At 37.8% G+C, this 12,759-nt stretch overlaps 1 protein-coding gene across 2 annotated transcripts in view; it reads left to right on the top strand.

Moving 5' to 3' along the window:
* The window catches only part of Hsf3 (heat shock transcription factor 3), a gene marked incomplete at its 5' end in the record, with an annotated part of 150,117 nt that overhangs the window by 83,311 nt on the left and 54,047 nt on the right, over positions 1 to 12,759 (top strand). The window contains one exon of one of the 2 annotated variants that reach the window (NM_001310754.1): positions 5,065 to 5,163. The exons of the other annotated variant lie outside the window; for it this stretch is intronic. Coding sequence (NP_001297683.1) covers positions 5,065 to 5,163 — 99 coding nt within the window. Of the gene's footprint in view, positions 1 to 5,064; positions 5,164 to 12,759 lie in introns of those variants that run through there. 2 annotated transcript variants of the gene reach the window in all.

The following is a 12,759-nucleotide window of genomic DNA, read 5'->3' as shown; positions in this document are numbered from 1 at the left end:
CAAAAGGCTATACTCAACAAAACTGGAGAACCTGGATGAAATGGACAAATTTCTAGATAGATACCACCTACCAAAGATAAAACAGGATCAGATTAATGAACTAAACAGTCATATATCACCTAAAAAAATAGAAGCCGTCATTAATAGTCTCCTAATCAAAAAAAAAAAAAAATACAAACACCCAGGACCAGATGGGTTTAGTGCAGAGTTCTATCAGACTGTCAAAGTAGATCTAAATCCACTTCTTCTCAAACTATTCCTCAAAATAGAAACAGAAGATACTCTACCCAATGCATTCTAGGAATCCATGATTACTCTGATACCTAAACCACTTAAAGACCCAACAAAGATAGAGAACTTTAGACCAAATTCCGTTTTGAATATCGATGCAAAAATACTCAATAAAATTCTCGCTAACCAAATCCAAGATCACATCAAAACAATCATCCATCCTGACCAAGTAGGCTTCCTTTCAGGGATGCAAGGATAATTTAATATACGGAAATCCATGAATATAATCCACTATATAAACAAACTCAAAGACAAAAACCACATGATCATCTCATTAGATGCTGAGAAAGCATTTGACAAAATACAACAACCATACATGATAAAAGTCTTGGAATGATCAGAAATTCAAGACCCATACCTAAACATAATAAAATCAATCTACAGGAAAACAGTCGCCAACATCAAAGTAAATAGAGAGAAGCTGGAAGCAATCCCAGTAAAATCAGGGACTAGACAAGGCTGCCCATTTTCTCCCTACCTATTCAATATAGTACTTGAAGTCCTAGCCAGAGCAATTTGACAACAAAAGGAGGTCAAGGGATACAAATTGGAAAAGAAGAAGTCTAAATATCACTATTTGCAGATCATATGAAAGTATATATAAGTGATCCCAGAGAACTCCGATACCTGATAAACAGCTTCGGTGAAGTAGCTGGATATAAAATTAACTCAAACAAGTCAATGGCCTTTCTCTACACAAAGGATAAACAGGCTGAGAAGGAAATTAGGGAAACAACACCCTTCACAATAGTCACAAATAATATAAAATACCTTGGTGTGACTCTAAGGAAGTGAAAGATCTGTATGATAAGAACTTCAAGTCTCTGAAGAAAGAAATCAAAGATTTCAGAAAATGGAAAGATCTCCCATGCCCATGGATTGGGAGGAGCAATATAGTAAAAATGGCTATCTTGCCAAAAGCAATCTACAGATTCAATGCAATTCCCATCAAAGTTTCAACTCAATTCTTCAACGAATTAGAAAGGGCAATTTGCAAATTCATCTGGAATAACAAAAAACCTAGGATAGCAAAAACTCTTCTCAATGATAAAAGAACCTCTGGTGGAATCACCATGCCTGACCTGAAGCTGTACTACAGAGCAATTATGATAAAAACTGCATGGTACTGGTATAGCTATAGACAGGTAGACCAATGGAATAGAGTTAAAGATCCAGAAATGAACCCAAACACTTATGGTCACTTGATCTTTGACAAGGGAAATAAAACCATCTAGTGGAAAAAGACAGCATTTTCAACAAATGGTGCTGGCGGTTTTCATGTAGAACAATGTGAATTAATGCTTTCTTATCTCCTTGTACCAAGGTCAAGTCTAAGTGTATCAAGGAACTCCACATAAAACCAGAGACACTGAAAATTATAGAGGAGAAAGTTGGGAAAAGCCTCAAAGATATGGTCACAGGGGAAAATTCCTGAATAGAACAGCAATGGCTTGTGCTGTAAGATCAAGAATTTGCAAATGGGACCTCATAAAATTGCAAAGATTCTGTAAGGCAAAAGACACTGTCAATAAGACAAAAAGGCCACCAACAGATTGTGAAAGGATCTTTACTAATCCCAAATCATATAGGTGGCTAATATCCAATATATATAAAAAACTCAAAAAGATGGATTCCAGAAAGTCAAATAACTCCATTAAAAATGGGGCTCAGAGATAAAAAAAGAATTCTCACCTGAGGAATACTGAATGGATGAGAAGCACCTGAAAAAATGTTCAGCATCCTTAATCATCAGGGAAATGCAAATCAAAGCAACCCTGTGATTCCACCTCACACCAGTCAGAATGGCTAAGATCAAAAACTCAGGTGATAGCAGATGCTGGCAAGGATGTGGAGAAAGAGGAACACTCCTCCATTGCTGGTGGGATTGCAAGCTTGTACAACCCCTGTGGAAAACAGTCTGGTGGTTCCTCAGAAAATTAGACATAGTTCTACCTGAGGATCCCGCAATACCTCTCCTGGGCATATATCCAGAAGATGTTCCACCTGGTAATAAGGACACATGCTCCACTATGTTCATAGCAGCCTTATTTATAATAGCCAGAAGCTGGAAAGAACCCAGATGCCCCTCAACAGATGAATGGATACAGAAAATGTGGTACATTTACACAATGGAGTAATACTCAGCTATTAAAAACCATGAATTTATGAAATTGTACACAAATGGATGGACCTGGAGGGCATCATCCTGAGTGAGGTAACCCAATCACAAAATAACTCACATGATATGTACTCACTGATAAGTGGACATTAGCCCAGAAACTTAGAATACCTAAGATACAATTTGCGAAACACAGCAAACTCAAGAAGAACAAAGACCAAAGTGTGGACACTTTGCCCCTTCTTAGAAATGGGAACAAAACACTCATGGAAGGATTTACAGAGTCAAAGTTTGGAGCTGAGACAAAAAGATGGACCATCCAGAGACTGGTGCACAAGGGATTCCATCCCATAATCAGCCACCAAAGCTGATACCATTGCATACACTAGCAAGATTTTGCTGAAAGGACCATGATATAGCTGTCTCTTGTGAGGCTATGCTGGTGCCTGGCAAACACAGGAGTGGATGCTCACAGTCACAGTGTTGGATGGAACACAGGGCCCCTAGTGGAGGAGCTAGAGAAAGTACCCAAGATGCTGAAAAGTTCTGCAACTCTATAGGTAGAACAACAACATGAACTAACCAGTACCCCCAGAGCTCATGTCTCTAGCTGCATATTTAGCAGAAGATGGCCTAGTCGGCCATCATTGGGAAGAGAGGCCCCTTGGTCTTGCAAACTTTACATGCATCAGTACAGGGGAAAGCCAGGGTCAAGAAGTGAGAGTGGGTGGGTAGGGGACTGGGGGGGGGGGTTATGGGGGACTTTTGGAATCGCATTTGAGATGTAAATAAAGAAAATCCCTAATAAAAATTGGAAAAAAAACAGGGCCAAAGTGGTTTATACTAAAAAAATAATATTAATAAAGTTTAAAATAAATAAATATGTAACATTTTAGAATAAAGAGACCTTAGCTTTCTGATGTCAAATATATATATATATATATATATATATATATATATATATATATATATATATATATATAATAAAGCATGGATGTTTAGGTATTCTTTATGTCTAGTATTTTAAAATTGAATGGTAAATTACTTTTATGTGAATTTTCTCTGCAGTTATTTAAAACCTATAGTCATTTTTTCTTCCATATGCTCTTAAAAGTTACTCAAATAAAATAAAATCAATGTAAAATATGAGTTTGATAGCCCCTACTGCTATTCATTGCTATTATAATAAATTTTACCTTCATAGGAAAAAGAATATAAAATTTCAAAACTCAGTTTAAACTAAGGAAATACAAGCTATTTCAGAAAACAATTAGCATTGTAACCATTCATTATTTACACTGTGTGTGTGAGTGTGTGTGAGTGTGTGTGTGTGTGTGTGTGTGTGTGTGTGTGTGTGTGTTTGGATGTGTGTGTATGCCCAGCAAAATCAGGGTTCCTGTTGTTCTTCTGCAGCCAGTCACCTTGTTCACTGAGACAGGGCGTTTCACTCAGCCCTGGGGTTCACCAAATGGTGAATGTCCAGTTAGCCCCAGAAATGTGCCTGTTCATGCTTCCTCAGCACCGGAATTACAAGGACAGGTACCACTTTCACCTTCCATTTGGTTGCTGGGGATTGAACTCAGGTCTGCATGCTTGCATGGGAATCACTTTATGAGTGTGCTGTCTCTAGCCCCTCACGAAACTATTTTCTAATGAAAGGAGAAATAAGAAAACAACAACAACAAAAATTCTGTGTTTAATAGGCATATTTCTTTCTTCTTAGTCTCCTTTCCAACCTTATCACTAGAAGAAGTGAATGCTCTAATATTCTTGCAGTGTCTCACTTCAACAACATGCATACCAAGAATTTTTAGCAACCATGTGTGGTGACACACATCTTTTTTTTTTTTTTTTTTTTTTCCATTTTTTATTAGGTATTTAGCTCATTTACATTTCCAATGCTATACCAAAAGTCCCCCTTACCCACCCACCCCCACTCCCCTACCCACCCACTCCCCCCCTTTGGCCCTGGCGTTCCCCTGTACCGGGGCACACAAAGTCTGCGGGTGACACACATCTTTAATCCCAGTACTAAGGAAACAGAGGCATGTAGATTTCTGAGTTCACAGACAGCCTGATATACATAATGAGTTCTGGCCAGCTAAGGGCTGTCTAGTGAGATTCTAAAAAAACAAACACAGAAACAAAAACCTTAACAAACAAATCAAAACAAAAACCAAACAGTTCTCATCATCTCTCCAGAAAATGGATCAAAACCATGCACTGCAAAGCTTTGCCTCATAATACCATTAAGTTCGTTACAAAGCTATATTCAACATTAAGTTAATTCAGTGACAACCTAGTGCCGTGCCACACCACTAGGAGCAACAAAGAAAACATCAAAAGTGGCGCCCCCTACTGCTCTATCATGCCTCATTTTTCCTCACACTATAAAGGTGTTCCTCTACCGGAAGTTCCCCTGATACAGTCACGTGCCAGAGGTACTGCAGAACTATAACCAGCCAATAAAAATTGCCCCCTGGGCAATTCAGACCCGCCTCCAAGCAAAGTTCTGAGGGAGAGCCTTTAATCGGCCTTTTGTCACAGAAAACTGCTGCTGGCTCTCCTGGTAATAGCTGGAGTAGCACAGGTTTTCCTTGCTGCTTACAATTGTCCAGGACGGACATTTTCTTAAAGCAGTGAAATCCCAAAACATGGAGCAATTTCGCAAGACAATGGTTCCTCACTTTCTCACCAAACTCTGGATATTAGTTGATGACGCTGTCTTGGACCACGTGATTCGCTGGGGCAAGGTAAAAAGACTTCTGGGAAGGGGTGTCGGTTTAAAGAAAAGGATGTGACTTCAGAAAGGGTCTTTTATAGGGGTATGGGAATTTTTCACACAGGTTGAAGGACACAGTCACAGGAAGTTTTTGTGCCACCGCACCCCACCCCCGCAGCCACTCAACTGAGTTGGACACTCAGTTCCTTGAGAGGATTAAGCATCAGTTCACCTAGTTTTGTGATTCCTGGCAAAAGAAAAAGGGGAGGGGCTTATTTTCTACTTTTTATTTTTCTTTCTTCAGAATTCATAAATATGTGCAGCACGAGTAAAAAGTCACTCAGGCTTGCACTCCCACCAGCAATGGAGGAATGTTCCTCTTTCTTTGCATCCTTGCCAGCAGCTGTTGTCTCCTGAATTTTTGATCCTAGCCATTCTGACTGGTGTGAGGTGGAATCTCAAGGTTGTTTTGATTTGCATTTCCCTGATGATTAAGGATGCTGAGCATTTTTTTCAGGTGCTTCTCAGCCATTCGTTATTCCTCAGTTGAGAATTCTTTGTTTACCTTTGTACCCCATTTTTAATGGGGTTAGCTGCCTATGTAGCAGAAGATGGTCTAGTCGGCCATCATTGGGAAGAGAGGACCCTAGGACTTGCAAACTTTATATGCCCCAGTACAAGGGAATGCCAGGGCCAAGAAGTGGGAGTGGGTGGGTAGTGGAGCAGGGCAGGGGAAGGGTATAGGGAACTTTCGGGATAGCATTTGAAATGTAAATAAAGAAAATATCTAATAAAAAAATAAACACATAAAAGAAAAGTCACTCAAGGTAGGACAGCTTTACCATAAAAATACAAGTAGCCTCACACTACTGATTTCCCACCAAAGCTCAAATTTGTTGGGGTTTTGGGCTTTTACTCTATAGTACTTGCTATGGTTGTGAGATCATACAGTATGCTACATGAGTGCTCTACCACCAAGCTACATCACTAGCTCTTACTATATGTTTCTTTGAAAGACAAGGTTTGACTATTTAGCCCTGGCTGACCTGAAAGTCACTACGTAGATCAGATTAGTAAACTGATGAAGCTTTCCAGCCAAATGTACCTAAACTGTCAGTTTCTAAGAGAATTTGTGATACACCTCATTTTCTCTCTGGGACATTATTAACCACTCATTGAGTAAGCTGAGTGAATTACAAGTGTACTCCCTGCCACTGGGATTTTGAATTATATTTACCTTCTAATCATTCTGACTGGGGAAAATCTTGTAGAATGTGTTCAGAGCAGACCATGGCCAGTTCTCTAAAATAATAGTTAATTTGGCACTGTGTTCATTTGTTTTTGAGATAGATAGGGTCTCACTCTGTGGCCCAGGTTTATCTTGAATTCATGATCACCTTGCCTCAGCCTGCCCGGTGCTGGTATTACAAGAATGTACTACCACACTCTGCCAAGGTTAATTTTTTTGTTAATAAAATGCCAAACAAAAATATAAAGGGGTACAATGAACTCCCAAGTACCACAGCTAACTTCAAATAATAGTCAACTCAATAGCCATTCTTGTTTCATAAACAGCTTTTAATTGTACTTCACTTGAAGAAAATGGTGGATGTGGTTTTCAATTTATAGCTTCTCATGAAAATAGCTTTTAAAATATTGAAGTAAATATTTAACATTGAAATAAATAAGCGCTGGGTTGTAGGTCAGTGGTAAAGCACTTATCTATCATGTGAAAAAACTCTGGGCTTATCACCAAAACTAGAAAAGTACTGATACATTATTTATTAATTAAGTTGTCTCAGAGAGCTTAGAGATTAATTTTTCTATCCCTCTGAGCCTTACCCTAGGATTTTCATAGTTATGAATTTATGTGAAGTATAAGGATGCTGTTTTCATAACATTTATAGAGACACTATCTCAAAGCAGACATTTTAACCTTCTGGCTCTTACACTCTTCCTAACTTCTGTTCTGCAGTCTTCTCTAAGCTTTGTGTGTAAGAGGTTGTATTGCTGATGCATCAATTGGGTCTGACCACTAAACAGTTTTTCTACACATTTTAAAAATTTGTGACTTTCTGTAATGCCCTGTGTTTACTATAAAAAATTTTTGTTGAGACAAACTACATTTATGTATAGCTATAAGGATAATTATTTAGAATGCAGTTAGGAATGATAGTGGTCTAGTAAAGTGGCAATAGTAAGTTCTCCTCTATGGTCCATAGAGGATATGGTCCATACAGTCTATTTCCAACCATGGTAGTTGGTTAAGTTTATTGTACCCGATAGGAATTCCTTCCTTCTGTTCTTATGTTCAATTAGATAACTGTTGGTTACTCCCAGAATTTAAGTGCCAGTTTGCATCTTTCAGAATATCTTGCCATTATAAGTGAATAGAGCCATTGATTGCTATAGTTTGCTAGGAAGTAACTAGTAATGGTTGGGGGTGTCAGCAGTAAGTACGTTATCTTCAACCTCTAAGAGACAACCAAGAGCCACAGCAATAGCTATTCACTTCCTTATCAATAATTTGAAAGCACATTTCCCATGCTTGTCACTGGAGTTTTTGTTTGTCTCTGGCTTTTAAGGGAACACTATCATACACTTACAAGCATATTTTATCAAATTATAAGTAACCATGAAAGAATAATTTGGTTCCCCATAGCCTTTCAAAAATATATTTAGTGTTTTTTTCTCCCCTCCTTTCATCTCCTTCTGGGTCATAAGGTAGATTTTTCAAAACGATGTTTGAAGATTCTCTACATTGATTTCCAGAGTTTTGTACCAGTTTGCAATATCAATCGTGAATGAGGCATCCCCTTCTCCATATTCTAATCAGCATATGTTGTCAATTGTTTTCTTGATCAAAATCATTCTGCCTGGGTAAATGGAATTTCCTTCACCAATGTTTTATAACAAATAAACAAAAGCAGCACAAATGAAAAGGAAAATCAAAATTACTAACACTATAAAGGGAAAGGCAAAGAAGTTAAAATAATTATAAGAGGTTAGTACAACCAAAATAATGCTATAAATATAATCAAAGAAAACTGCTACAATAGGCATGTATGATACTTTATGTCTCATGCTCTATAAATAAACAAAATGTACTCTTATTTTTGTTAATCATTTTATTCATTTACATTTCAAATGATATCCCCCTTCCTGGTTACCCCTCCACAAACCCCCACTCCACCCCCTGCCCCCCTTTGCCTCTATGGGGGTACTCCTCGACTTATTCACCCACTCCTGCCTCACTGCTCTAGCATCTCCCTACACGGGGCATCAAGCCTCTACAGTACCAGAGACCTCTCCTCTCATTGATGTCAGATAAGGCCATCCTCTGTTACATATGTTCTATTAGAATGACTTAGAATGACTCTAATAACACTAATAACTGCAATAAAGAAAAGTGCTAACCTCCCATGAGGGCCTAAGTTCAGGTATCCAGGTAAAACTGTGTATGTGGAAACTCTCTCTCTCTCTCTCTCTCTCTCTCTCTCTCTCTCTCTCTCTCTCTCTCTGTGTGTGTGTGTGTGTGTGTGTGTGTGTGTGTGTGTGTGTGTGTGTGGTGTGTGTGTGTGTGTGTGTGTGTGTGTAGGTAGGTATCTGGAGGTATGAATCCCTCCATGATGCAGATACTCACAGCCAACCATTGGACTGAGCCTAGGGACCCCAATGGAAGAGCTAGGGGAAGGACTGAAGGAGCTGAAGGGATTGCAACCCCATAGGAAGAACAATATCAACTAACCAGACCACCCAGAACTCCCAGGGACTAAACCACCAAGCAAAATATACTCTTATATACAATGGTACATAAACAGAATATTTGCTTGTTGGTATATAGAATGAAAGCTCTATTTTGAATATTGAAGATGGATAAAGTTTGTGATGGTGATTTTTGTAGGCCATTTAACAGTGGTGCAAGAAAATATGGATTTTGAAGATGATTTATACTGTAATTCTTCAGTTAGGATAGTGGACACAGCATTATTTTTTATCTATTGTATTTTATTTTTTAATTATATGTATGTAGCCTATATGCATATGTGTGTGTTTCTGTATATGTACATGTGAGTATGTGTGCCCATGTAGGCCAAAAAAATGTTTCAAACCTCAAATAAGAGTTACATGTGACCATGAACTGCCGGATATGGCTGAACACTGAGAAACAAACTTAGATCCTCTGCAAGAACAGTAACTGCTCCTAACTGCTGAGCCAATTCTAGCTCCAGATATTTTGTTTGTTTGTTTGTTTGTTTGTTTTTGTTTTTTTCGAGACAGGGTTTCTCTTTATAGCCCTGGCTGTCCTGGAACTCACTTTGTAGACCAGGCTGGCCTCAAACTCAGAAATCTGCCTGCCTCTTCCTCCCAAGTGCTGGACTTAAAGGGGTACGCCACCACACCCGGCCAGATACCTTTTTTGTAATGAATATAGAATTATAAAACAAAGAAAAATAATGCTTCTATATCTTAGCAACATTGAAATGGGATCCATTTTTAAGTAATTGTTTTACTAAGACATTTCAATGTTGTGCAGCTCCTTTAAGTTGTTAACATGTTCACAAAGTGTTACAATCATCTCCACAATTTTAGAACTTTTAATCATTCGTGAACTATAAATTTCTGTCCATTCACAGTAATTCCCCAATGTGGAGTCATATGTAAATGGAGGCCACCCTCGTTTCAGCAACACTTTGTTTCATCTTCAACTCTCAATTGCTTCTACACTCTCCTATGAGAATATTCAGAAAGTATCTTTTCCAACAAGAAACCTTTTTTAGTGGTGGAGCAATTCTTATTAACTGTGCTGTGTGAGACTGATAAGCAATTACTGCCTTTGGTGGGAGTCTTAACCTTTACTGTAAACTCTCCATATGTGGTTGTTTGAATGAGAAATGCCCCCCATAGACTTGAGTATTTGAACACTTGGTTCCCATGTGGTATCACTGTTGGCAGCAGTTTAGGAGACTTGGCAGTCCTGGAGGAAGTATGCCATTAGGAACAGGTTTCGAGGTTTCAAAGACTTACCCACTTCCAATTCCCTCTCATTCTTCCTGCATCCTCATGTTTGTGGTTGAGGATGCAATTTCTTTGCTTTCTGCTCCAGCTTCTATGCCTCCCTGTCCTGCTGGTCTCTTAACTCTGTGGACCTATACACCCTAATAAATTCATCCTTCTGTAATTTGCCTTGGTCATGGTGTTAATATCACAGCTACAGTAAAGAAACACAACACCTGCACAACTAAAATCTTTAGTTCAAGCATTGTTACAGCTCACGTTCATCATGAAAATACTCTCCCATAAAGCAAAGCAGTGTCTCTCGCCAACGGGAATCAAAGGTCCTTTGTCTTTAATGTGTGTTCAGTGAAATTAGCTATTGTCTTCCCAGTTTATTTTTCTTATTTGAAAACAAAATCAATTCTATCCATCATTTTTAAGTGATGTGTCTCAGTTATTAAATTACTAGGTAAGATGACATATTTTAATTGAGCCCCAAATCCTTTAATAGTCCCAGACTTAAAGATCAGTAGACTTTCTTGCCAAGCTTCACTTTGTTCATTTTTAGAAAACCAGAGAGCCCATTGATTCTGTAGCATGTATTTAATGTGTTAGCAATCTCCGGATTTTTCTCCTCTTCTTTAGGTAAGAATTTTTTTATGAATGGTTTTCTTTTTTGCAGCTGCTATCATGTACAGTTCTGATCACATAATGTAAATATTTTCTAATTTTTCCAATGCTAGGAATCCAACTTAGGACCTTGTGATGCTGGACAGACCTCAGCCAATGAGCTAATCTCCAGACATCCCTATTTTTTTCACAGTATTGCTTATTGTATAGCAATATTGCTCTTAAATTTGTGATCCTCCTGCTTCTGCCTCCCGAGTGCTAGATTACATATCTGATAAATCTCCCAGCTAATTATCTGTGTTTTATATTTGAAATAGTTTTAAGTTATTATATAAAGTAATTTCATAATATGAAATTTATGATATTTTTATGTATACCATTATTTGTTCTTACTTATCTCCCTCTTACTGCTTTAGGGTTTTCTCCAAGCCCCCTCTTTCTAGTCCCTTCTTCACATCTGCTTTCATGTCCCAATGGTCTTTCTGATACATATGTTGTTCTCAGTACTCACTATTTAATTCTCAAAAAGCTTAAGATAGAGCAAGAAAACCCATATGTTTAACTTGAAACACATCATTACATTTTCTTTCATTTTATTATGTATCATTATCAAGCCTTAGCTATTCAGAAACTATTCATACAGTTTGTAGGTCATGTACTCTATGACATTTCCAAACTTCCTGACCTTTTTCAATTGAGGTTGTTGTTTGCTTGTTTGGTTGGTTGGTTTGGTTTTTTGATATCCCCACAAAGGTTTGATCAGGAAATAGAATAATCTCATATTTTAAAGATATTTTCTGACATTCTTTCATAATCTCTGAAGTCCAGTCAGTTCTGGGGAAAGCTAAGGTGGTGTAGTTTCTGGTCTCATATTAAGTTAGTTTATAAATAGTCACGAGTAACAAAGCCAACTAAAGATAACCCCATCATCCTAAAATGCTCATATGTTCTATTAGAATGACTCAGGGATCCCACTAATAACTGTAATAAAGAAAAGTGCTAACCTCCCATGAGGGCCTAAGTTCAGGTATCCAGGTAAAACTGTGTATGTGGAAACTCTGTGTGTGTGTGTGTGTGTGTGTGTGTAGGTAGGTAGGTAGACTGCCTGCCTAGTACAATTCAGTAGGAGACCTAGTCTCAAGAGAATAAGGGAGAGAAATAGAGCAAGACACTTAAGGCTTAAAGCCTTCCTCTGGATTCCAGAAGCCCATGCAGAGTTACAGGAACCTGTACACATCATACATATACACCTCTTCTCTCTCCCTCCCTCCCTCCCTCCCTCCCTCCCTCCCTCCCTCCCTCCCTCCCTCTCTCCCTCCCTCCCTCCTTCTCACCCTCCCTTCTTCAGTTCCCCCTCCACCACCACCCCCCTCTCTCAAACACACAGAGTCTTAATGGATTGGGGGATCATAATGAACCATGTCACCTCTAAAGAACTAAACAATGTATAATCCTATGGGTAAATAACAGATGAGCAAGGCATTTTTTCTAAATCTTAGTTGAAGTATGGAATCAAGTTTAAAAAAACATGTATTTAAATTAATTAATTCTTTTATAACCTAATTTAAATTTATGATTTAAGAGAATGAACACCATATAAGAATATTACATATATTTGCTTATTTTAAAACAATTTTTGTTATAGTCTACTTTTTAAAAATATTATCAAAGTAGTTATAGTGTCATCCATTGACACCCACTGTTACCAGTTTACATAATATTGTTTTTTATATGTGAATATCTTTTGTGGGGAACATTGATAATAGGGATTGAATCTAGGTAGTCTGTCTTTGATCTAGATTATTATCTCATGTATATATCTGTCATTTATTAAATGATTCATTTTATACCTTTTGAAAATTTGTCTCTCTCATTTGAAATATATCATGAGCATATCCATTCACTAAGTATTGTTATATAGCTTAGTTTTATCACTGAATAATATTCATTTTTATAGATTTTTTTATTAAATTAGTATTATGGTAGTTTCTAATTTTTG

The sequence above is a fragment of the Mus musculus genome, chromosome X (assembly GCF_000001635.26).
Source record: "Mus musculus strain C57BL/6J chromosome X, GRCm38.p6 C57BL/6J".
Lineage (NCBI taxonomy): Eukaryota > Metazoa > Chordata > Mammalia > Rodentia > Muridae > Mus > Mus musculus.
Note: the sequence above shows the minus strand (reverse complement) of the source record. Positions and strands in the feature narration are given on the sequence as shown.